Genomic DNA, 16,118 nt, shown 5'->3' with positions numbered 1-16,118 from the left:
TCTCTGCGTGTGTGAAGTCTGCCAATCCGCATTGGGCCAGCGTGGTGGACTATTGGCCTAACCCCTCTCATTCTGAGAGGAGACTTGAGCTCAGCAGTGAGCCGTATATGGGTTGATAACGATAGTGCTTGTAGAATGAATATGGTGCATTTTCTAGAAAATAGAAGAAAAGTAGATCTCACAGTTCGATCCAACATACTATCTGGGGACTTTATATTACACAATAAAGTAAGTAAGTTCTTAAGAAATAATGTTAGTACGTACCAAATACAATTACGAAAGTCATCTTGACTGTTTTAATTTTAGCTTTCGGTATGATACCTCGACTGCTCGCTCTTCGACTATCTAAATCATCACTACCTGCAAAAAAAAAAATCAAATAACGTAACATTTTGTAGATATCTGAAGTCCTGTAATAAAAAAAAAAAAACAATATTTTAAATATTGTTGTTTGATTCCATGCCACTGGAGCTTTTTGCTTAGTTGGAGGAGGGCGGGGAATATGGGCCATATTGTTTAAAAATTGTCATACCTACTCTCCGCGGTTTCACACGATAACAATGTAGCTTTCCATTGGTAAATATTTTTAAATTGCTCTAGTAGTTTTGAAGCCTATCATACATACAAACAAAATCAAATCTGACCTTATTATAGTAGTTTTTTATATTCTGTAGGTTAAGAGATTGTTTCGGTTTAATTTTTAATAAGTATATTTACTATATATTTTTAATATGACCAATATTCCCATTCCGCCCATTCCGCTAAAACTAGTCAGAATAGACTGTTAGAGTATGTCCGCAAATAGTCCAGCGGGTGGGGTTTGATCCACCCTCTCGGTGATGATTCCGGCCCCTGTACCTTTTAGCTTTGGTTCGTATCATTTGTTTCTACTAACTTTGTCTAGCAGCCGCCCTCTTGCTGAGAACTTGTCTACTCTTCTGCTGTATCTTGACCAGTATGACTCCGTAGCAGGCAGATATCGTCAGCGCAGGAGCGACAAATAGTGACACAAATACAGTCGTCATCCATATCTGCCACTGCAGTTGGTTCATACTCGACCAACACTGGGGAGTACCTGTATAATAAGTAAACAGTAAATTAATCCAAACATATTATAAATACGGTTGTGAGTTTGTTTATAACGATTTCAAGCTTCAACCACAAAAACGGTCTTTGGTGAAGGTACATTATTAGCAAGTAATATTTTATCCCGTACTCAATCGGGAACGCTAAAAAAGAATAATGGTGCATTTCTCCCATTGTTACCCGCTTTCTTCATAAGCACATAAATATATAACTATGATAGAAAAAATAGCCTTCTTCTTCTTACTCTTTATTCATTTTTAAAAGTATTATTTTGCCGCAAAACACCTCACAAACCGTGAATTACACAAGGCAGTGAATTACGACGTAATTGCTACCCTTTTAGTACCAATACGTTCTATATTTGGATCTTGATTTAGAATAATAGGTATATTTTTATGCGGATATCTGTGACTGAGATGAATGCTCCATATTTTACTATCTACCCGCTTTTATTTCATACCTATCAAGGAATACCTACGTGAGGGAAAGGGGGTATCTACATAAAGTAAGGTCCTTTTTCTGGGAATAAAGTTACTATCTGGGAGCACCCGTCATATTGGATTTATGATGATAAACTCCACGGATAAGCTCGCTTTCATTTAGAATAGTTTTTGTATTCCACTCACTGGTCCCTTTCATTTAATAACCATATCAAAGAGGGGCCATTATTTTGAACCTTCTCTGAAAGTTTCCACCATCTTGAATCGTTTGTTATGTCTTTTACTGTGATACTTTGCCATCTTGCCCTGTGCGTGTTAATCTTTTGGATGGTTTTCAGTTTAAATTACGTATTAAAATCATGTAAATAGTTGTCTAACCGATTTTTATATCCCTTTATTTCTATCCATTGGTGAAGCTAGCTTCAAAACTTCAAATTTACTCAAGTAAGATTTTTGACATCATTTAGTGTTCTTTGTAGTAATTTTGGATTTGGAACATTGCATTTAAGCATAAAAGAGACTAGCAGACGCGACAGTCGTCTTAAAGGAGATCATTAATTTTGGGCCCTTTTTGAAAGTGCCGGCCAACGAAAAAAAATGACACGAATCGTTAGAACTAGTCATTTGGAGTAATAGTTAATATGGCATGAAAGTTGTAAGAGGGCTCTGAACCAAGTTATACAGGTTCGACGTTTCGTTATTTCCATACATTTTGTCGATTTTCAAAAGTGCCCGTCAAGAGAAAAAACTGATACGTATCGTTAGAACTGCCCATTTGGAGCAATAGTTAGTACGTCTTAAATGTTGTAGGACTGCACTGAACCAAGTTATACAGGTTCGATGACTCGTCACTTCTATACATTTTACTGAGTTTTGTAAGTGCCCGCAAACAAAATAAATCATACGTATCGTTATAACTAGCCATTTGCAGCAATAGTTACTATGGCATAAACATTGTACTAAAGCTTTGTGTCGAGTTATACAGTTTCGATGATTCGTTAAATCCATTTATTTTATTGATTTTTTAAAGTACCTTTTCACAAAAATATGCTACTTATGGTTATGGTATAGTTAGTATGGCAAAAATGTTGCAATATTGTTCTGAACCAAGTTATACAGGTTCAACATCTCGTCACTTCAATGTATTTGATGGAGTTTTGTAAGTAACAAAAATGCTATTTATCGTTATAACTAGCCATTTTCAGTAAAAGTTACTATGGCATAAACGTTGTAGTATAGATCCGAATCAAGTTAAACTGTTTAGATGATTCGTCAAATCCATATATTTTACTGACTTTTTAAAGTACCGTTCGCCTAAAATATGGTACCCAACGTTAAAACTAGTCCTTAGGAGCAACAGCACGTTGCACACGTTTCAGAAAAATCCTAGTACTGAAACAAGTTATACAACTTTCATTCATTGATTTCCGAAAAAATTGGAAAACAAAAGCAATAATAAAATATAGATATAACGATTCTAAGATTTTGCACAAATTCTACATTATTGTGCAAATGTAACTAAAAATTGTGGTATTGTACATTGAGAGAAATAAAAACGATTTATTAAGTTCTTTAAGTAATGGTAATTTTGGTTTACAAGCTTGAATAACAACAAATACACGCACAACGGCCAATCACATAGGTACAAATGACCAGTTAAAACGATACATATCATTAATATTGTCGGTGGGCACTTACAAAACTCAATAAAATTCATATTAGTTTCGAGACATCGAACCTTTTTAACTTGATATTACTCCAAATGGGCAGTTCTGACGATAAGTGCCATATTTTTGTAAAACGACATTTTCAAAATCAATAAAACATATGGATTTGACGAATCATCTAAACTATGTAACTGGACACAGAGCTATACTAAAATGTTTATGCCATAGTAACTATTGCTGCAAATGGCTAGTTACAACGATACGTATCATTTATATTGTTACAAAACTCAAAAAATATGTATAGAGGTGACGAGTCATCGAACCTGTATAACTTGATTCAGAGTAACCTTACAACATTTGTGCCATACTAACTATTGTTTCCAATGGGCAGTTCTAACGATACGTATCAGTTTTTTTTCTTAGCGGTCACTTTTGAAAATTGACAAAATGTATGAAAATAACGAATCTTCGAACCTGTATAACTTCGTTCAGAGTCATTTGACAACTTTTATGCCATATTAGCTATTGCTCCAAATAGCTAATTCTAACGAGTCGTGCCATTTTTTTTCGTTGGCCGGCACTTTCAAAATGAGCCCAAAAATGTATGGAGCGTGAATGATCTCCTTTGGCAAGTCCAATAACTTCATACAATTGCAATCACGTCTTCAATAGTAATTAAAAAACATCCTGGGATCCACTCAACATTACATACCAAATTTCATCCAAATCGATCCAGACGTTTAGGTAAAAGTTTGGTGACAAACACATACTCTATATATCTATACTTCTATAATAATATTATAAAGCTAAAGAGTTTGTTTGATTGAACGCGCTAATCTCAGGAACTACTGATCCGATTTGAAGAATTTTTTCAGTGTTAGAAACCGCGCGGAGTCAGCTAGTGTTACATATATAAGAAATGTATTACATCAGGTAATAAATATACGGAAGATGGAGTATAATTTTACTTTAAAATCCTATTTCCCGAAAATATAAATCCACACTTGCTGTGCAATCCTAATTGGATTTCTCACATCTTATGATTTTTATGACGCCGAGAAATACAAATTATATGAAAATTTGAGTCAGCTACAGCTTAGAGCAAATGCAAAATTTGTATAATGATATTTAATATTAAATTTATTTGGTAGGTATCTTTCTAACTAGAAAATGTTTTAAAGATGTTTATGTTAGAAGTTTTCGTTTTCGTGGTTTTGGCTTTTTGTTGCATACCTAGTAATCCGCTTACTACTAGTTAGTAGTACTGATTACTATGTATGCAACATATAATATGAAATATCTATGTAAGTAGTATATTATAAAAAAATAATATGGGAGCTGAATTTACAACATAATTATGAATTAAAAATATTATAATGACATGTACCTATATTATGTTCTTTCTTATGTAATGTTTATATATGTAGTAGTAAAAGTAAGTAATAAAATATTTTTATTTCAACCCACCAACGGAATTGCAGCTGATTTTAGGCTGCAGGGAGGGAATGATTAACGAAATTTGTTTCGGCTCGGGGATCATGAGGATAAAATATCTTAAATATCATATTAATTTTTTTTATCAATAAAAAATAAGTTAATTGTCAGACATTTTTTCTGCTGGTCAGCACGAAACAATGCATATCTACGTACTGAATTTCTATTTCTCATTGCTCACTTTCCTCTCTTTTAATCATAATTGCTCTGAGCATCTGTGAGTATTTCCTCCACTCCTCCTTCTATTATCATTCCTCCTCCTATCCTATTGTTCTCCTCTTTTCCTATTGTCATACGTGTATTATGACAATTTAATATTAATATAGCTGTCCACATACTCATAAAACGTTATTTAATAGTTGTACAATAACAATATCCGTGACTATAAATAAAATTTTATTACGGACATCAAAGTTGGCTAGGCAATCTAGATGCTAGTTTTCTTTAAGTGACTTCTCGAGTTCCTTGAACAAAGTAATTAAATGTCTAACTTCTTTTCACTAGTTGTCGAGAAAAATTATTATTGTCCTTTCCTTTAAAGTTTTGTTTTGTTTTGCTGTTTATAAAAACCCATTTTACTTTGTTCTTAGCGAATTTTAGCAGACTCAGAAGTGATTACAAAAATAAGAAAACTAATGTCGAACAAAGGTTCACAACATTTGTCAGGACAACTCAATTAACAAATCAAAGTGTAACCAAAATAAGACACTAGAACGGCAGAGAATGACCTTGAGTGAAGTCACGCACTTGTGAACGTTGCGTTGGTTAAAGGTACTTTTGACTGTTAACAAACACTCCCCTTGTCCACTGAAGTCACTCTCCCCGCCTATCCCAAGTAACCTATAAAGAATTATACAACGAGAGATGTGGACGGCTCGAACGCCACGAGCACACTGAAGCTGTCCGTACCTCATGTCGTTGCAACGCGGCGATGACACGTATGATATTGGTACTTTCTACTTACCCCAATAAAGTCTAGCACAAAAACCTTTACTTCTACTATCTAGATTTAAAAATAGCATGAAAATTAGATCAGGAAGGAACCAACAGGAATTCAAAACGTAATATACCCTTTTCCAACTCTGCGATAAAATATATCAAACCATAGACATATTGTCATCAAACAGACATGCACATTTACAACAACATCCGTATAAATAAAGATTCAATCAAATGAGCAAAACAACATTATGGTTTAGTAAATTTAATTTAGTAGTAAATGCAACGATGCATAAGATGGAAGCTACGTCATAAATGTGTGCTCCAAATCGATCTCAAGATGGTATCGAAACGAGTAAACCACTTAGCTATTTTGCAAAGATCTAAAACGAGAGCAAATATTTCAAATAGCTGATGTCGCGCGGTTTCACCCGCGTGGTTCCCGTTCCCGTAGGAATATGGGGATAATATATAGCCTATAGCCTTCCTCGATAAATCTAAAACTGAAAGAATTTTTCAAATCGGACCAGTAGTTACCGAGATTAGAGATTATTAGTATAGATTGTTAGATGTAAGGTAAAGTTCTGTAATTTCTTTTAAATTAACTGTAACATCTGTACTTGATTTTAGTTTTAAATCCATCATTCGAATTCACCGAATCTTCGCAAACCATCTTTGACTTATTCAAGTTACTCGTATTTGTGCGTTCTTTCTAAACATGACCGTCCCTCTTTTCTACCTCCATCGCTTTATTCCTTTTTTGAAATAATATTAGACAATGTTTTAAGGCCACTTATGCTTTAATCAAACTTAAAAAAACTAAGTTGAAGTGGCACTATTGATCTTTTGACTATTGATCGGCTGGCTAAACTAAGAGATTTAGCGACAATTTCAGTAGTTTAGCCTAGGGTTCAAGCAACTTTTCCTTGACTGGTGGTCGGAAAACTTCATTGATGAAGATGTCTTCGTAATTAGTTACATAGAATAATAAAATTTCCTATCAAAGAAACGAAAAATAGAAGTAGATCGTTTCGATGAATATTTTTAATTCTCGAATACTTCGTTGAGTCAAATGGAAAACTATTGCAAACACATTAAATTGCGCGTTTTTTAAACATAACATAATAAGCGATTTAATGTTCCAATTCGTATTAATGATTACCAAAATTAGTCTTTTAGGGGATGGGATCTGAATTTCGGGAAAACCTCGACAAAAACTGCGCAATTTGTTTCCTGAACTATTTATAATGATACTTACGGAACCCTCAAAGGGCGAATCCGACTGGCCCTTTGAGGGTTTTTTCGGTAAAAAACACATCAAGGGGTGTTTTACTCACTAGTTTGTGCTAGTGTGGGTAGTAGTATAAAATTGTGAAACTTACCCTGAATATTAGCTTCGTCAAACAAAATTAACATGGGCATACAAAAGAGAAAGCTCAGGATCCACGCGCCCACTATTAGTGCCCGCGCACGTCGCCCTGCGGACAAGTATATCTATGTAAATTCATTATCAGGCTGTGGCGTACAGAAGGTATTTAACTAGGGTAGACACTATATTTTGACATGACGGGGAGCAGTGACAGTGATTCGTACCATTATTTTGTGGTAGAAGAAGCACCTCGAGCAGGTCCCAAGACTTGTGACCTTAGGAGTAGGTAGGTAGTAGTTGAAGGATCTTTTCAGATTGCATTAACACCTACCTTCCCTGCCCGACATGTTCTCCATGCCCACACTAATAATTACAACAAAAACATTATAGCACAAAATTACTAACGCGACTAGCAGCGTGACGGTGTCTATGCTGCCTAACAAACAACTAAGCTTAAGTAATCAAATACCATCTTATTTAACACTGATACCACCCCTCCACAGTAACATAAATAATTAATGTTTATACCACCTACAATCGAGGAACTTAACAATATAATTATGTAGAGTACAGATTCTTACATTAATAACAATTTCATGTTTACTTTCTATGTTTATTACGATTACTTAAATTATAATAGGGACATGGCAGATTCCAAATTCCAGGTTGCTATTGAGAATTTCTGGGAAGAAGGAGAAACACTTTTCCCAGCCCAGGAATTGAACCTAGAACTCCGTGATCCGTACCCCAACAGATAAACCACTAGAACCACGAGGAAGTGTATTTCCGAGTTTATTATTATGCATCAAACTATGAATCATTATTTACATATAAAGGGATATTTCAGCGCAAATGGTTAAAGGTCGCTGCATTTTGAACAGTGTTAGGCACTAGGCGGCTACGACCACTAGTCGGTGGCCGTGGTCGCAAAAACTACGCTCAAGCTGCGGCCAAAGGAGAAACCTAATCTCCATAAAACTCGGGCCCAAATTATACGAAACGTACTGCACTAAAAATTTGCCATAAATTAGGACAATTAAGGAGACTCATAAGGCCAATTTTCAAAGAAATCTATATTTGCCTAATTAGTTAATTTACTTGTGACAGGTGGGCAATAATAATTTGTATCCCTCTAATAAACTTCATTGCATTATCAGTGTCAAACTGACAGGCGACAATTTTAATAAGGATTTGAAACTAACTTGACTCATTTAGTAAAAATACGAAAATCTAGAACGTCAAATCCTTAAAAAAACTGTCAGTTTGTTAACCGAACTTTTGATGTAATATTTGTCAATGACATTTCATTCATTGATTGACTTTGACATTGACAGCCCGCGTTTGCAAAGACAACTGGCAATTACTGAAATACGCATCAAATAGAATACATAAATTATTACGATCAGTGTGAAAACAATGAAATAAATTTATTTTCCCCATTAGCGCATATTATTTCAGCTAAGATTCTAATGGAGTAATCTAGTAAAATAAACAAGATTTTTAGTATATTTATACTTTCTGTATAGTTCTGATCAGTGGGCCCAATTTCGGACATCTCCTTTCCGGCCATGACCTGGCCGTGAAGCGAGGTCGCGAAGAGAATTGAAAAATACTTACAACTCCCCGTAAACCTCATTGGATGTGTGATTGCGTCACACCGGTCGACGCTCAGCGCAACCAGGACGTATGTAGATGAATATGTAACTACACCCTAGAAATAAATAAGTAAAGTCAATCATCATCATTAGCCTATTCAATGGCTTACAGGCCTACCTCCTTAAAGGAGTACATGGAGTTTAGACCCACCACGTCGCTCCACTGCGGGTAATTATAGTGACCTGGACCGACGGCATAGCATAACATGCTCTTTGAGGTACGAGGGAGCACACCCCCAATTTATTCCGGGCTGATAAATTTTCCTAATAATTTCTTAGCGAAAAGAAAAGCTCAGTAATTAGTAGTCAGGTCCCCGTCATCCAAAGCCATAGGTTAACCATTGAACCAACTCGGCAAATATACCTAATAATAATAAAATGCTTTAATTAGTGCAACCAACAACTGAACACTACATTTGTTTTTCAATAAATTATAATTTATAATTTTAATATACGATTGTTAATTTGATAATTCAAAGATAATCCAAATTCTCAAGCTATTCAATCTACGTACTTTTTTGGTGATAAAGGTCACGCTACACTCTACGTATAACGTCAACTATATGTTTATCGAAGACTTTAGGTAAATAATTTGGTAAATTTTAAGAAGTGACCTCTCTAAGTGATACTAAAATATCCTCTTATACAAAGTAGATACGTATAATAGAATGCATTACTCAGTCAGCGTTTTCTACAATATCTCGGATCACCGCCGTCGCATCTTCATAAAACACACTTTATTTTATCCTCCAGATTGTAATTTTTAAGATAGTAAAAGTTTTATTAAAAATTTTCCATAGTGGTCTCGAGATTTACTGTTACATACTCGTAGACAGACAAATCAGAGACATTTGCAGAGAGACTATAATATGGACTAAGAGTCTGTTAAAACTCTACTAAGAGTCTGCTGAAGGCTGGAAAATTAGGTTATGCTCCTGTAAGTAAGTACAGTAACCTATAATGTCGTAATTAACATAATATGAAAAATCATGTCCTGAGGATATAATTATATGAATTCGCCAGTCGCATAGCTTCGCAGCTACCCTTCGAAAACATCAAATTCTAGCGAAGGGTTGCCACGAAGAAAGAAAACAAGAAAAGAATGTTTATTTTAAATTTGTTGCAATTCACTGATTATTCTTTTGGTTGTAATAGTGTGATACGAAAGACATTCAATTACAAATCGCTTCTTTCAAATCACTCGAAAAACATATTAGTTTTAACACGAAACTTTTAGAAAGTTAAAAAACTAAAAGTAAAAGTAGTATTTGTCGAGATAAACACATTAACGAAGCAAAGAGCAATTACTGTACGAGCTCTTTTTAGTAACTTTTAGTAACTACACATAGACAGCTAGAACAATTAATTGAGCGGAGATATTAAGTTACTTATATTTAACTCACGAAATTAAATTGTTTAAGGTCAAAAACCCTTTCCAAGCGTAAGAAATCAATAAAGGGAATCCGTTTTGGGTTAATTCAGTTCAAATACCTGTAAATATTTCATCAGTTTGCACATTATTGATCCAGCGTACCAGGATATCGTTATACGGTGGATTAAATCTGGTAGGACGCTTATTAGGCCGACCCACAAATCTGTAAGAGAAAATATAATATAAATATAATTATAATTTAGACGAACTAAAGTGACATAGCTTAGCGAGTCGAGAAGCTGAAGTGGCAATGGGTGGGCCACATAGTTCGAAGAGCCGATTGACGTTGGGGTCCCAAGGTGCTGGAATGGCGACCCCGCACCGGAAAGCGCAGTGTTCGACTCCCCACTAGGTGGACCAAGGACATCAAGCGGATTGCAGGAAGCCGCTGGATGCAGGCTTGCCAGCTGTGAACATCCATTGGCTGATAATGATGATGATGATGATGATGATGATGATGATGATAGTAATAATAGTTTACGTTACGCAAGTACAAGTAGGCATATGTTGCATAACACCTACGGCTCAGGTCGATTAATACAGGGCTGTACTTTGTAAGATGTTTTCCTTAAATGTTGTAAGATGTCTTCCTTTAATGTGGCTAGTTACCACTCTACCGACAAAGGCGTACCGCCAAGCGATTTAGCGTTCCTGTACGATGTCGTGTAGAAACCAAAAGTAGTGAGGATTTTCATTCTCCTCCTAAGCAACAAGTTAGCCCGCTTCCATCTTAGATTGCTTCATTACTTACCCTCGTGTGAGATTGTAGTCAAAGGTTTACTTAAAATATGCCGGCTACAGCAATACATAATTAAAAACTTAAAACGTGGAGAAGCTTCATGGTGGTTTTTTACCTGCTATCGCAAGTTGCATGATGAAGAAGTTCATCCTGCTCTTCCTGGATTTGGTGAGGAACAGCGCCAGCACCACTGTCGCGTTGCCGGCCACGATCGCCACCAGCAGTACCCACAATATTGCCAATTGGGTACCCTGCGACAAAAAAGTGCTTAAACCAGGAAAGATTTAAAAATAATGGAGTGTTACTGTTAGCACTATCATTATCATCATAATCATATTAGCCGATAGACATCTACTGCAGGAAATAGGCCTTTTGTAGGGACTTCCAATCACCAAAATCCTGAGCCGCCTGCATCTGGTTTGTTGGTTTTCTGTGGTCATGATTATATAATGATTTATTTATTTTGCTATCCTCCGCGTAAACCCGACGAACCCATGCGACAACGTCACCCAGGTCCGACAAAATACTCTCTACGTACGTTTCACCCCGAAATCGGAGCATTCTCAGGGTTCGTCGGCTTTACGCGGAGGTTAGCAAAATAAATAAATCATTATATAATCATGATGAACTTCCGCAAAGTAAAGCCTGCTTCTATCCAATATTCTGTAGTCATGTTTACTTGTTTTTTTATTTGCGTGAACCAAATAAGTAATATAAACTGTGGTGTAAAGTTAATTTGAAAAGGTCTTCAAAGATCAACAGCCGGGTCAGTCATGTTCCATGCGGTGGACAAAGACTTTAAACGGCCGAGTGCCACTAATGGGTTTCCGCTGTAAATTAAAAGGGAGTGCCGTTTCGCATAAGAAACAGTTCTTAAAAGATGGCAAAAAAGTAATCAGGTTACTGGAGCCTTATCTTGTTTGTTAAATGTATTTAACATAAAGTCAAAGTAATCTTATTTTTTTGAACCGCTTTTTTAACCAACTAACCATTTTTACACACTTGAGTTATTGAGTAAAGTAGGTAAAACTTTTCAAGGAAAACTTTAAAATTATGTACTCAAACATTCCCTAAAAATATGCATCTAAATAAGGAAAACCCGATCTAAGTAGGATCAGTAGATTTCATGAAAATTACGGAGACATTATTATAGTACGGTTCCAATAAACCTATTTGTTTAAATCGCTTAATGAATCGTTAAGTTCAATTTAAGTACAAGTTATACAGAATAGTAGGTGCTCTAGATTTTGAAATTGATCAATTAAAGTTAATAAGCCCATTTCTAAATTTGAAGGTTTTTTTACTCGTAATATTAATTAATTATTACAAGAAACTACACGAATGTTAACAAGTCTATCAAATGGAACAAATTAAAAAAAAAAATTAAGTTTAAAACCTCAATTATAACTAAAGATAATACTTAGGCCATAATAAGTTCAAAGTTATAAATTTTACCTTATTGAATGTACTTGTAAGGTAATTTTATTTTACAATTAACCAGTGATATATAGCAGAATAGATGTCTAGACCAATATATCAGCAAAACGACTCTCTCCAACGACTTGGCACTAAGATCAAATGTTTAGCGTATGCTCACACATAGTTTAGGGTAAAAAAAAACTTTACCTGTGGCAAAGCATAGGTAAAACTTGCATTATACACATAAACTAGCGGACGCCCGCGACTTCGTCCGCGTGACACTCGATGTAAACTTTCAACTACCTACCCAACGCTACCCCTACCCTACCCCCTACCCTACCCCTACTCCTACCCTACCCCTACCTTCTCCTGAATTTTCTTTGCTATAAACCTCACGGAGCCCGAGACCTTTCCAACGAATGCAAAACCGTGGAAATCGGTTGGTGCGTTCTAGAGTTATAGCATCAGGAAGGAAAACCCGACTTATTTTTATTACACATAAATATGTTCGGAACCCTAAATAAAAATACCTATATACGGTCGAATTGAGAAACTTCCTCTTTTTATTGAAGTTGGTTAAAAAATCAGGTTTCACTAAGTGGCCAACAGAAGAAAGCATTAATTATCACCCGCATTATAAAGCTTCTATTACTTGCTGATAATGCAGCTATCCTTTGCTAAAACATTTTTCAAAATAAATATAGTTTGGGCGTTAATGCGTGTCAACAGCGTGATATAAACTCCGGTTTCTCATATATCTAGATACAGTACAACAATGTATATGCATGGATTTTAATGGTAACCCGGCAGGAATCTGCTTGCTTAAACTCTTAGCCACTGCTACACACTCATATGGGCTTATTTTTGTACATGTCTCTATTTGTTATATATTTGTTCATAATTACGTTCTGTCTCTTTCATATTTCGTCACGTCTCGATACCGTCCAAACGTCACCTTAATGGCTCCACGGAAGATCAGCGCGGTGTCCTCATGGACACAGTAATACGCTGAGTGAAGACCCTACATCATGCTAGATGCAATGTATTTTAATTATTCTTTTTTTTTCTCTCTTTCCTATGTATGATGTGTATTCCGAAGAAACTTTTCTTTCTTTCTTTCATATAGCGGTCAAAGTGCCAAATCAGTTCAAACTGCAACTTCTAATTATAGGGAAAGATCTATGTATTGTGTGCGCAGATCCTTACAGGTTTATTTATACTCGTAGATACAATTTTATTAAAACTATATGTTCTCGACTGTTTCGCTGCAAAATGGGTTTAGTGAGTGAAATTAATTGAAAATTGCCCCTTTCTTAACCTTCTTAACATCCATTTAGGGTAAGTTACCGCGCTTTAGAAACTGTATTAACTTCAATGTCTAATATAAAGAACATTTTATGTTAAACTGTAATCCATACTGTATAATTAATCTCTGTTCTTTACTATCCTAACTGATATGCAAATTGTATATGTTTGTTTATATGTAAATGGAAATTTACTCGTATTTTTTTTATTTATTTATTTTATTTTAACAACTAGTAACTTGGGCTTTCTTACATACCGTTCTCAAATTAGCGACTCATGAAGAATGAACTTACATGCGTTGCATGTACAAGCTCATGACTAAGGGCTCCGTAGTTCGTAAAAGTTCGTGATTACTTTGAATTTTTTTTCTTTCAATAATATCGAACAGTCACGAAATTCACCTTTAAAATTTTAAGAAGTTGTATCTCAAAAAAAAATTAAGCCCCAATAGATTAACGGTCAAGAAGCCCGACTCATTACCGGAAGGTCGTGGGTTCGATCCTCGACCGCGACGACTCCTAAGACAGTCTTTTTAGTTGGAGGTGAAAGGGTAGGTAAAAGATAAAGCAAATATTTTTCTTGAAATGAAAAACTATCAAAAAAAATTTAACCGACTTCAAAATCAGAAAATAAACTGAAAAGCGAAAAATAACATCGTACTACCTTCTGTGTGCCTAGTGGGAGTTTTCAATATTTCCATACTGTTGACGTTTCGTTGACGTGAACGCGATTTTATATGAAATTGAAGCAGTTGTGCAGTAGTGCCACTAGATGGCGCTGTTTCAATTCCTTAGAAATTCGCGTTTACGTCAACGCGATAGTAATAGTATCAAACTGCCACTAGGCCCTCTGATCACTTTGACGGCCGTGCCGATACAGTGATACAAAAAATAATTTTTAAAATTGGTGAAGAAATGACGAAGATAATAAATGGGTAACAAACATTTAAAAAATGCGTCCAATTTTTTTTTTTATTCTCTACAAGTTAGCCCTTGACTACAATCTCACCTGATGGTAAGTGATGATGCAATCTAAGATGGAAGCGGGCTAACTTGTTAGGAGGAGGATGAAAATCCACACCCTTTTCGGTTTCTACACGACATCGTACCGGAACGCTAAATTGCTTGGCGGTACGTCTTTGTCGGTAGGGTGGTAACTAGCCACGGCGGAAGCCTCCCACCAGCCAGACCTGGACCAATTAAGAAAACTTCAATCGGCCCAGCCGGGGATCGAACCCAGGACCCCCGTCAAGTAAATCCACCGCGCGTACCACTGCGCCACGGAGGCCGTCCAATTGAGAACCTTCTCCTTTTTTTTTGAAGTCGGCTAAAATAAGTTTTGAATTCAAAAACCCCACCTGATAAAAATAGAACTTGTTGATGCGTGTGACATTTTTGGTATCGTTCCCGTAGAAGGTCACGTTCAGATCTGCATAGATGCCGCACTCGTCACACGCCTCCTCCATGACAGCGCTCACATCTTGCCACCTTCAGCTGTGGACACAAACGACTTATTACTTCCTTCATCATCGTGTTTTCGTCGTCATCAACCCATATTCGGCTCACTGCTGAGCTCGAGTCTCCTCTCAGAATGAGAGGGGTAACCACCACGCTGGCCCAATGCGAATTGGCAGACTTCACACACGCAGAGAATTAAGATAATTCTCTGGTATGCAGGTTTCCTTACGATGTTTTCCTTCACCGATTGAGACACGTGATATTTAATTTCTTAAAATGCACACAACTGAAAAGTTGGAGGTGCATGCCCCGGACGGGATTCGAACCCACACCCTTCGGAATCGCTGGCTAGGCAGGGAGAATAACACGAGCGGAGGAGGGGAGTGTTGATCGATCGTCAAGGAAATCCTTAACCCTACGTCCTGTAGTCACAAGTCCAGGACTCTTTTCTCTCTACCACGCGATGGATCCGGCACCTGCACGGTGAATTCATGGAATGCTAAGATATTCGTCTCACAACAACGCCAAGCATTGGAGCTGGTTCTATAAAAGGAGAGCTGAAGAGCTCTTTAAAAAATCCGCTCTAACGTAGGTTCGTGGGCTTAAAGTTAAGGTTAAGGCTTGGAATTATGAATTAGCATTTAGCTTCTTTATATTCTGTGTGTTTGGACGACGGCATAACATGGTATATGTAACACCGCCAATTTTCTAACTAAAGATAAATAAAAGATAAATCTTTTTAAAAAGAAAATTGTACCGACTCTAAAGACACTAACTAAAACGCTAACATAGATTACCTTTGTTTTTTTTTATAGATCGGTTTACGGTACCAAACTAAATCGGTTAATTAAGTTTCATTTTGTTTTTATTCAAGCCAAATAGATTATTTAGGGTTTATTTCGTATTTTTTTTGGCTCAATCATCAAACCCTGGTCCAACAATTCGAAGCCGCTTACTCTAACCACTGTACCAAAAGACCAAAACCAAACCATACCTATAAACATATCATGATTATTTGCGTACTGAATTCTCCTGAATGTTGATGTATCAATTGTTTATTTATATTTTCCGATCTAATCCGGCGACATTACCACCTACATTCCGATTCATGTAGGA

At 36.1% G+C, this 16,118-nt stretch overlaps 1 protein-coding gene across 1 annotated transcript in view; it reads right to left on the bottom strand.

The window, feature by feature from the left end:
* LOC112045191 (cardioacceleratory peptide receptor-like) overlaps nucleotides 1-15,025 on the bottom strand; it is a 32,952-nt gene extending 17,927 nt beyond the window's left edge. Inside the window, exons 1-7 of the mRNA XM_024081281.2 lie at nucleotides 14,903-15,025; nucleotides 10,937-11,072; nucleotides 10,142-10,245; nucleotides 8,613-8,706; nucleotides 7,009-7,104; nucleotides 896-1,075; nucleotides 265-360 (exon numbers count right to left, since the gene is read on the bottom strand). Of these exons, the coding sequence (XP_023937049.2) occupies nucleotides 265-360; nucleotides 896-1,075; nucleotides 7,009-7,104; nucleotides 8,613-8,706; nucleotides 10,142-10,245; nucleotides 10,937-11,072; nucleotides 14,903-15,010 (814 nt within the window). The 5' untranslated portion in view covers nucleotides 15,011-15,025. The remainder of the gene's footprint in view (nucleotides 1-264; nucleotides 361-895; nucleotides 1,076-7,008; nucleotides 7,105-8,612; nucleotides 8,707-10,141; nucleotides 10,246-10,936; nucleotides 11,073-14,902) is intronic.
* Between the last annotated feature and the right edge of the window lie 1,093 nt (nucleotides 15,026-16,118).

The sequence above is a fragment of the Bicyclus anynana genome, chromosome 7 (assembly GCF_947172395.1).
Source record: "Bicyclus anynana chromosome 7, ilBicAnyn1.1, whole genome shotgun sequence".
NCBI classification, from domain to species: Eukaryota; Metazoa; Arthropoda; class Insecta; order Lepidoptera; family Nymphalidae; genus Bicyclus; species Bicyclus anynana.
This window is presented reverse-complemented; position numbering and strand designations above follow the sequence as displayed.